Source organism: Urocitellus parryii, chromosome 7 (assembly GCF_045843805.1).
Source record: "Urocitellus parryii isolate mUroPar1 chromosome 7, mUroPar1.hap1, whole genome shotgun sequence".
Taxonomy (NCBI): domain Eukaryota; kingdom Metazoa; phylum Chordata; class Mammalia; order Rodentia; family Sciuridae; genus Urocitellus; species Urocitellus parryii.
Window position 1 is genome coordinate 93,964,072 of NC_135537.1, and position 10,777 is coordinate 93,974,848.

Consider the following 10,777-nt stretch of genomic DNA (forward strand, 5'->3'; position numbering starts at 1 on the left):
CTACAATCAACAAAAACAGGTATTTGGGTTTTTTTTTTCCTGATGCCAATTATGAAACAGGGATTGGTATGTACTGGTTTGGCTAACGTAGCCAAACCTGCAGAGGAATTCAGTACAGCTCAATTCATTGTTCAACAGCTACTGGGTTTATTTGGTCAAGGTACTCGTAATATGGAAGCAGAAGCTTCTCATACTTGTTGTATTTGGAGCTATCACCAGGAACTAAAAGCTAAAGTAAACAAAAGATTTTCTTCCTGATAACTTGAATAATTGGGATGTAGACAAAACCACTGGGACCTAGTTATAATTTGATTATTTATAAAGTAATGCTAATTGTGCTAATACTTGGAAAGCATAAAAAATCTAGTTGTAAGTGATAGTAGTGTTTGATTTGACAGAAAACTAAAGTAAACTTTTAATAACAGTCTCTCTTTACATATGACTTAAGGAATTTATCTATGGATATTAGTAACCTTTTTCTATGATTTGCCCATAATAAATCATACTTGGTCACACACATAAAATAGAGTGGATTTGCCATATAAAACCTGCTCCCTTATCCCTGAAAGATATACCTTTCAGCACAACCATGAAACATAAATTTGTGAGGGGAGACTCAGAATCCCTGAAGGGCTCTGGCTGCTATTGCTTTTCTTTTTAGATAAGAAATTACTGCTACCACTGAACCAGAAAACCAAATGCAATTGGGATAGATAACTGGATCCTCAGGTATCAGGGGCCAAAGGGATTTATGGCCTTTGAATACTGTGACTATACAATTAAAGCAAGGAAACAGTCAACTTTTTCAGGGATTACCAGTACTAACTCTAAACTGAAACTAATTCCAAGGACTCAAACATCACTGTTGTTCACCAGTCACAGCAGAGGCTTAGGGAGGCATGGCAACTGATGGGAGTTTTAGCTCAGGTACATGTGACAGTGAGTTTAGTGGATCCCCAAAGCCCATTTTGTGGTTATTTCATCAGTTCTAGAATATATAATTGATATAGACATATTCATCAACTGGTAAAATCCATACATTGATTCCTTAACCTCTATTATGGTGCTTCTGGCCTCCAGAACTGTAAGACAATAAATTTCTATTGTTCTAAGCCACTCAACCTGTACTTTGTTATGGTAGTCCTAAGAGACTAAAATGCCAGCCAGGCATGGAACACACACCTAAAATCCCAGTGACACAGGAGGCTGAGGCAGGATGATCACAAGTTCAAGGCCAGCCTCAGCAATTCAGCAAGTCCCTCTTTCAAAATTAAAAAAAAAAAGACCAGGGATCTAGCTCAGTGGTTAAGTGCCTCAATAAAAAGGAAAGAAATCAATCCTAACCGTATGAGATAGATTTTATCCTAAGGGTAATGGTAGCTCTGAAAAGGTATTTATCCTAAGAGTACTAAGCAGGGAAATAACCTGACATGATCAATTGGCATTCTACAAATACTGACTTGAATATGAAAAATGAATTCAAGATAGGGAAAAACTAGGAGTAAGAAAATCTCTTAAAAGCTCTAGTCAATCTGGATGATAGATAATGAACTCTGTAGCAATTTTAGTTTCTTTTTTTTTCAAGTGAATGAAAGCAAAAGGAAAATCTATACAATAACAAAAATAACATGAAAGAAGTCAAGAGCATTTTCTTGAGTAATTTCGGTCCACCTTCCACTCCAAATCACTGCATAAATCCACACATCATTGTCAGCTTTCTTCTGTTTCAACAAATAACTTGAATTTTCAGTATTGCTAAAATTTGACTATGTTCCTTATGGAAGAATAAGAGTAAGATACAATTTGCCAAAACATAGTGTCATATAAGTCAAGAAAAAACTTTAAAAATAAGAACTCTCATAATAATATAAATTAGAAATCTACTCTAACCATCTTGTCTGATAACTTTTAACATCCCTAGAGCTTTCTGCTAGTATCTATGATACACTGTCTTTTATTCTAGTTATTTTTTAACTTTCCATCTACTTTTATCACTTGACTGTGAAGTGCTGTCGCCCTCACTATTGCATCCCCACGCCTTACACACAAGGCCCAAAATAAAAATTGGCTTATTGTTGGTCCTGTATTATAATTATTTTATACTTATGACCTTTAAAAATTGTAATACTGTCAATAAAATGCATTTACCTGTATAGCACATAAATTTTCCAGGGATTTCTTGATTACAGCAACAACTGCAGAAAATCTGCCCACATAGTTGGCAATGGTGTCTGCGCCTAAAGGTTGTGAATTTTTCAATACAGTCACAGCACTCTTTACATTGGCTATCTGGCATCCAGTATTGCTTCAGGTCACTATCCTATAACAATAAAAATGTGTGAAGACTTTTTGAAAATACTGATTTTTATATTGTAATGGCAAATAAAATCCTTGAAGATTTTTTTTACATAAATGAGAAGTTAATTCTAAAATTCATAATAAATGCAAAAGACCAAAATGACCAAGAACAATCCTGAAGAATAAAACAGGATTTATTCCTTCAAGACTTATTCAAAAGCTATATAATTTTAAATAGTACTTGTGCAAGGACAAAAAAAATGGAGATATGGAACAGAAAAAAGTAGCTTAGCATACACTAACGTGTACATGATTTTTGTGATAAGATTTACAGCACAATCAATGACAGATGGTCTTTCAAAAACTATGGTGCTATCCTCATGTCCATTATATCCAAATAGACATGAAAATAAAAGGAAACTTGACCCTATTTATTCACACAAATAATAAAGCTTCTTAAAAAGAATCATAGGGGTATATCTACAGATCCTGGGCTGAAACTAGCCTTAAAAGGAGAAAAAAACACTAGCCTTAAAAGGAGAAAAAAAAAACTGATACAATAAACCACATTAAAGTTAAGAACTTACGTTAAAAAAATTGTGGTTTTCACAACTGAAATAAATAATAAATATACTATCATTTTATTCTTTATTTTTGGTACCAGGGATTGAAACCAGGGGCACTCAACCTCTGAACCACATCCCCAGCCCTTTCTTATTTCATTTAGAGATAGAGTCTCACTAAGTTGCTGAGGCTGGCTTTGAACTCAAGATTCTACTGCCTCAGCCTCCCAAGCCTCTGGTATTACAGGTCTGCACCACCACACCCAGCTTAACAAATACATTTTCTTTCAAGTCATATTATGTCATTTTTCAGTGGGAATGGTATGATCCCAAAAAGTATGTAAGAAGAAATCTTCCAAAGCACTAATTATTACCTGGCTTTTTCCCTCCATGATTTCTTTGAGACGTTTTAATACTGTGCTGAGGCTTCGAAGCTGAACAGCTGTAAGAGGATCATGACCTCCAAAGGTAGGTTCTGCTTTCCTTCTTGTATCTGAGTCATATTAAAAAAAAAGAGAGAGAACAACAAAGGCAATCTTGTTAACGGTTCCTTGTGTCTATATAAAACACTGCATCTATGTGATGTGAAGTGCTTTTATTACTTGTATTCTCCCAACCAGTGACATAGGTTGAGAGTTAAGGGTGGTCTTTATAAGGGTAACAGACTGTTGAAAGTATTTCTTATTGCCATGTAAAATACTATTTCACAAGCAAGTAAAAGCTATCTAAGACAAGAACTATCTGAGCTGATTGTTTGGAGGCCTAAAACAGCAGCATCATCTACATGGTCAGAATTCAGTAATGATTTCTTTTGCTCTTTGGTCCCAACCTATAATAAATACCTGCTGGACATTTAACAGAAGAAAAAGCAACTCCAGAGGATTAAACACTAGCCATAAAAGGAGCAAAAAAAAAAAAAAACTAATAAACCACATTAAAGTTAAGAATTTAGGTTAAAAAAATGTGGTTAGTTTAGCTTAGTCTCTATAGTCAAATAGGTAAGCAATAGGATCAAATGGTTCACTTCTGGGGCTAATCATCAAAAAGAAATAACTCACCCCTAAAGATTCTGATAGAGGGCTGGGGTTGTGGCTCATCTGTAGAGCACTTGCCTAGCATGTTTGATCCTCAGCACCACATAAAAATAAATAAAACAAAGGTATTGTGTCTAGCTACAACTAAAAAATAAATATATTTTTAAAAAAAGATTCTGATAGAATTCAAAACATCCAAGAGAGTAGATTTGACCATGATAAAATCTGACAAATGTCCAAGCATATTATAACTGCCAGAGAATTGCTAAAACTCTAGTCCTATCCTTCTCTATTGCACCCAAACCAATCCTGTAGTTCCAAACTGAAAGGGTCAGGTATTTTGGTCATAGTGACAAAAAGTTAAGATACTCCAGCTGTTTCAAAACCTAAGGGTGAACAGGAGGTGATCTGACAAAAAAGATGAGTTATCTGACTATGGACTGACACCTCTGTAACCATGAACCCAAAATAAACTTTTCTTACAAGTTGTTCCTGTCAGGTATTTTGGTCATAATAACAAAAAGTTAAGACACTCCAGCTGTTTCACTGAAATGGCAATACTAAACATAAATCTATCTATAATAAAACAAGCCCAGATTCTAGCTTTGTAATCAGAATGGTAGATGCCCACCAAAAGTGCCACTAGTAGGTAACTGTACTTTTCTTGTGGACCAAAACTACTGCAGTTTCTATTCCTGGATTAGTGTTATGGTTTTGATATGAGGTGTTCCTGAAAAACTCAAATTATATTCAGAGATGAAATGTTTAGGCTATGGACACTATAATCTTATCAGTGAATCAATCAATTTAATGGATTAATAATCTGAATGGATTACTGGGTGGTAATTATAGGCAGCTGGGACATGACTGGAAGAAGGAGGCCAGTAGGGGTATATCCTTAGGCCTTATATTTTGTTCCTAGCTACTCTCTCTACTTCCTAACTGCCAAGAGCTGAGCAGCTTTCCTCTACCATGTCCTTCTATTCTAACATTCTGCCTTGCCTCAGGCCCAGTGTAATGGAGTTGGCTGACTATGGAGTGAAACTTCTGAAACCATGAACCCAAAGTAAACTTTTCTTAAAAGTTGTTCCTATCAGGTATTTTGGTCATAGTGACAAAAAATTAAGACACTCCAGCTGTTTCAAAATCTAAGGGTGAATAGGAGGTGATTTGACAAAAAAGATGAACATCCAATTAGCTTAAACACTCTAGTCTTATAACCCATGGAGTTCCTCCTAACCTAAACAGACTGCAGTTATTTCCAAGGTTTCAAGTACCCACAGGCAACTGCAGTCTAAAAAGTTTAACATTTGTCTTCATTCTTTCAAGAGAAAGAGACAACAATCACATAATTTTTAACATATTTATTGTCATAGTTATTTTTGTTACTCTCTTTCTATGCCTAATTTACAAGTTAAACTTTATCACAGATGTGTGTACATATGGGGATAAAAAACATAGGGTCTGGTACTATCTGTGGTTTCAAGCCTCTACTGGTACAGAAAAGAAAGGAGGTTTAGAGTATATCCCTGCAGATAATGGGAACTACTATAAAATGGAAAATCTGGGGCTGGGGTTGTAGCTCAGTGGCAAAGCACTTGCCTAGCATGCATCAGACACTGAGCTCGATTCTGAGCACCACAAACAGATAAATAAAATAAAAGTCCATCAACAACAACAAAATAATAATAATTTAAAAAATAAAATGGAAAATCTGCTTCAAACTCACTATTTGCCAGATTTATATTAGGTGTGCTTTGTTTTAGTTGGGTGGGAAATAAAAGATTACAAAGAAATGAGAGGTTGATATCTAAATCCAAATTTACAAAGAATTACCTAAAACAATTTAATGAAATAATCATTGTATCTAAACTGCACTTATTTTTAAACACTTTGAAAACTTTTTATCTTAATTTAGCATTAGTAATACCTCAGAGGTGGTACTAAAATGTAAGTATTAGAACGACCAAATTATTCTCGAGTCTCAAAATATAAAGCAACTATCCATGAATTATAAGTTGAAAAAGGAGACAAAGCTGTGAGAATTACAATGGCAGTGCTCCGCATACTGGCAATAACAAACTGTGAAGCCCCTTGCATTTAGCTACTTAGAAATACAAGATAGTATTAATAACATCATCCACTGGAAAAGGATGAGTGAGGCTCTTCCTAGAATCATGAGCACTAGTGCCCTTGAATTAAGATGAACAGACACTGAGAAAATCTAGTCTAGCTCTTTGCTCTTAGGCAAATAATCTTAGCTGCTTCTTATAAAAGAGATACCAGAAAATTAAATTATTTCCCTAAGGTCTAAAGCCAGTACATAATTACAGTTCTTTAGTGAAGAAAGGAACTTATTTGGCCAAACAGTCCCAGGCTTTTGAAGTTCGAATGCATCTAAGGTAGAATCCAAGAATAAAGACAATAAAAAAAGGTAGAGGGGCTGGGGTTGTAGCTCAGTGGTAGAGCGCTTGTCTGGCACATGTGGGACACTGGGTTCGATCTTTAGCACCACATAAAAAAACTAAATTAGTAAAATAAAGATATTTTTAAAAAAATTTTTAATATAGAAACTGCAACAAATGAGACATTAGAAGCTCCATCTAAAAATATTTAAATTCAATTGTATCATAACACGACAGGCAAAGTTAGGCAGTCTGTCACTACTAAAAGATGAGTTTCTACTCCAACTCCTCAACTGAACAAGTGACGAAATCCTATGCTTAAAATGGAGACTGCTGCTCTCCTTGGTCTCCTTTTCTTCTTTCTGTAGCTAAGGAAAGCGTGGTATTTTGAAAAACTAAGACTCAATAATTCTTCAAAGAAAAGGTGGTAGGTGAAATTTTCAGATAATAATGTCTTCATTCAATATTATTTAGTCAGAAGGGCTCCCTCAACAAAAACAGGCTGTTGGCCATGGGCCAGGTATAAGAGCTAAGGTTAAAGGTTAAAGTGGAGATGTTTTAAAATAAAAGGAGAGTTCCTTTATTTCTCTTCCCTTGTCCACCTTCCAATTCTTAACCAGGGGTTAAAGCTCACTGCCTTAGAAGTCCTGTAAAGATGACACAGCCACCTCTGGTCCAGTTCTTCAGCAGTACTTCTTCTGACTTGATTTCTCTTGCCTCTTCCACTAAACCAAATCTCAGCTAGCAATAAAATATCCTTCTGCCAAACACCATTGCTTTCATCTATTTTTCATTCTCATGGGGAAGACTGGCCAGGGCTGACAGGATCTGGTATTCAGGGACACTTGATTTCTCAATGCTGTATCCCTTTGCCTCTATTACACCACTTCCCACTGCCTTCTTCTATCACCTTGATAGATGGTTGGGCAAACCATTCTACTGAGTTTAGCAATCTACCAGAAATAAAGCATAAAATATTTACTCTCTCCAGTTTCTTCACTTCACTGATCCCTAGCACGCACTCATTAGAAGAGCATGAAAATGAAGGAGGTGACTGTGTAATAAACCAGGATGGAGAATAAACAGGCAAGAAGAGCTCAGCTTATACAGCCACACTGACAGTTTGCACCCCACAAAGGACACAGGCCAAGAGCAAGTGGCAGCCCAGCAATGGAGTTGAAGAATTCTGCAGCCAGAGGCATGCACATCACATTTCACTAGCACCCAAATACATTCACAAGACTGAAACTAACCTGTGTTCTCCTGGGGATGCTGCAAATTGTTCTCTGCTGAAACTCAAGCAAGTAATTAATCAAAAAGCAGCCAAGAGGTCTGTTGTTTCCCTAAATCAAAGTTTAGTGACATGTTTAAGAGCTTTTATTCAGATATCAACAAATTCTTTCACTAATTAAGTAATAGTTTTATTTATTCTGGAGAGTACCTGACTATTCCAAACAACAAGAAAGTTAAGTCAGTAAATAACTTGGGAAACAATGACTGTGGAAAAATCTTAGAAGAATGAAATAAGAACACTGTTTTACCTAACACTGAAGAGCGTCGCTGAAGTTCCTCATTAAGCTGTTTTTTATAAGGAACAAGTGACCTCACTGATTGTGTCCTTGAAGGGAGCTGAGGGCTGGCCCAAATTCCACTGGGAGAAGGGTGCTCTCCTTGGCTCCCTTCTCCTCTCTCTGTAGAGCAAAAGAAAGGTTGACATTATTTGAAAAATTGAGACACAAGAATTCAGCAAAGAGAAAACATGAAATTTTCCAGACAACTATATTATATATATACATACATACACACACACATACATATATATACTTATATATATATGTATGTATATATTACATGCATAATTTAAAATTAGGCTTTTGGATTTTTTTAAAAGAAAGAAATCCAAAGAGTAGAGCAAAATTATAAGCCAATAATCACACCCTTGGTATATGTGATTTTCTGTTTTACTTTTCATTTGAAATTTGAGGAAACAGAATGCAAGCTTTTTACACAAAGGCCCAGAATTTTTGCTGTGTTTATGGAAGAGATTCCTTGTACTATTGAAACAGCACCCAATATAGTAGCTGCTCAATAAACGTTTACTAAATAAATAGAGTATTATCTTATAAAGAGTATACATAATATAATATCTTAGATGGAATCTTATAACAATAAAAGGACATTATGTAAAAATTTTAAAACTCTGAATAAAATACATACAGTAGTTAGTGAAAATTGTAAAATCTTTACATTAGTGCAGTAATACTGATAGTATAGTAATACTAACCTGTTAATAATAGCAGAAACTGAATGTAGGGGTAAACTAAGTGCTCTGCCTTATCTTTCCAATTTTTCTATAAATCTAATAAAACTGTTTTAAAAATTAAAGCTTATTTTTTAAAAATTATCATCTTAAAAATGTACCAAGTTTTTACAGTACTTTAAACCTAACCATTAATAAACTTAATTAGAACTATCAAAATTTCTACTGAGGGGCTGGGGTTGTGGCTCAGTGATAAAGTGTTTGCCTCGCACATGTGAGGCACTGGGTTCGATCCTCAGCACTACATAAAAACAAGTTAAACAAAATAAAGGTGTTGTATCCACCTACAACTAAAAACAATATTTAAAAAAAAATTCTACCTAGTCTGGGCTCAATGGCACACAATCCCAGCAGCTCAGGAGGCTGACACAGGAAGATCACAAGTTCAAAGCCAGCCTCAGGAAATTAGTGACACTGTAGGCAACTCAGCAAGACAAGCTCTTGCCCTGTCTTTAAATAAAATATAAAACAGGGCTGGGGATGTGTTCAGTGGTTAAGCACCCCTGGGCTCAACAGTACCCCCCCCCAAAAAAAAGAAATCTAGCTTTTTCTTCTTAAGCAGAAAAATCTGGTGATATATGAATTAAGCACCTTGTTAATATTTCACTTTCTCACAAAGATACAACATGAAAGTTGAATAAGGGAACTATAAAGAATCAAAACTGTAAGTTTTCTGATGCTTAAGAGTAAGTCTTCCCTTTGTTAAATCGAAAAAGATTTACAAAAGAACTATATGCTGATTTAAAAGAAGGTTCATCCTGGTCAGGAGTCAAAGGATTAAAGTGTGTAAGATGAGAAAGACTGGTAGGAGGTCGAGGCAAATCATTAGCAGAGTCCAGTGTTGAGGAAGTCTTATCATCTGTGGCCATTTCATGAGTCTGCAAAAGAAAAAAAAAGTTACTGTTTCAGAAGCCAAAAGTTAATTTCAAACAATATGCATATATCTGGAAGATCCTATTCTGTGAGAGTTTTTACCTATGAAAACCAAAGAGTCAGTGAATTTAGCTTAGCATACTCAAGTGAAGGTTTAAAAACACTGCTGTCTAAATCAAATCTCAACACCTAAAACTGATGGTCAACCTAATTTCAAACATTACTATTAAAATCATTTTAAATTTTTTAAATTAAAAAATTTGCAGGTAAGGCATAAATGTGAGCAGGCAAAGAAGAAAAATATTTTCTTATCTGTAAAAATTTTGGGAAAATACAGGTACTTAATATTTTTTTAAAGTTATAGGGGGAAACTGGTTTTATGCCAACATATAAATTCCTCCATCTTACTTATTTCAGCTTTTCCCTCTAAAAATATAACAAAAAATTATCTACCTAAAGAAAGGAAATAAAATAGTCATCCTTTAAACATTTCTATATAAACTCAACAATTAGCTCAAGTTACACCCTATTTGAATATTGACAACTATTCAAATCAATAAGCTGTGCTCCATCATGTTTCCTCCCAGGAACATGAACTTGCTATTTTCCCCTTTAACCCTATATAAATATTAAGATAAAGATCTTCCTAAAGGACTTTTCCCCCTAAATTACCAAAAATCATAATTCAGCCAAAGCAGTAAATCTCCACATCAGAGTTTACCAAAAAAGCACCGATTTATATTTTGCTATTCGGAGTTATAGTTCAACCAGAAGAACCATGCATACCTCTAGTTAGTCATTAAAATGCTTTAGTTTCTAATATAATTTACACTTTTAAAAAGAGGACATTACACTCTTGTAAATGCTTTGCTTCTCTGAAATCATATGCACCATCTCATTTTATTTTTACAATCCTGGAAGGTACATAAAGCAGTCCTCATTACATTTTTATCTTCAAGGCAACCAAGGTACTCTGAATCTAAAATAACTTTCCTGGGGGGAGGTCACAAAGATAGTTTGGGAACCTGCATCTAATCTCACCACAAAATTCTTTAGATTGAAATTATTTTTGTAGCTTTTCACAGACCTCCAAGTCTAGCCTATAAGCTATTTTCTAGCTACTCAAGACTACTCAAGACTTTGCTTTATTTATAATTTAATTGACTTTTAATTAAAGCACAAATGAAACCACTAACTTAAACAGAATTTGGCAATAAATATTTATTAGAAGCTGGGGCAGGGAGGAAAAGAAAAAGAGTAAGGGGGGAAAGTGAGAGAAGAGGA

The 10,777-nt window shown here is 34.9% G+C and overlaps 1 protein-coding gene across 2 annotated transcripts in view; it reads right to left on the bottom strand.

Moving 5' to 3' along the window:
• Positions 1–9,489, bottom strand: part of LOC144255885 (1-phosphatidylinositol 3-phosphate 5-kinase-like) — a 30,338-nt gene extending 20,849 nt beyond the window's left edge. Inside the window, exons 1-4 of one of the 2 annotated variants that reach the window (XM_077800927.1) lie at positions 9,320–9,489; positions 7,842–7,993; positions 3,236–3,354; positions 2,149–2,320 (exon numbers count right to left, since the gene is read on the bottom strand). In XM_077800927.1, coding sequence (XP_077657053.1) covers positions 2,149–2,320; positions 3,236–3,354; positions 7,842–7,993; positions 9,320–9,489 — 613 coding nt within the window. The remainder of the gene's footprint in view (positions 1–2,148; positions 2,321–3,235; positions 3,355–7,841; positions 7,994–9,319) is intronic. The other variant, XM_077800928.1, reaches the window with a different exon arrangement.
• Positions 9,490–10,777: the final 1,288 nt, after the last annotated feature.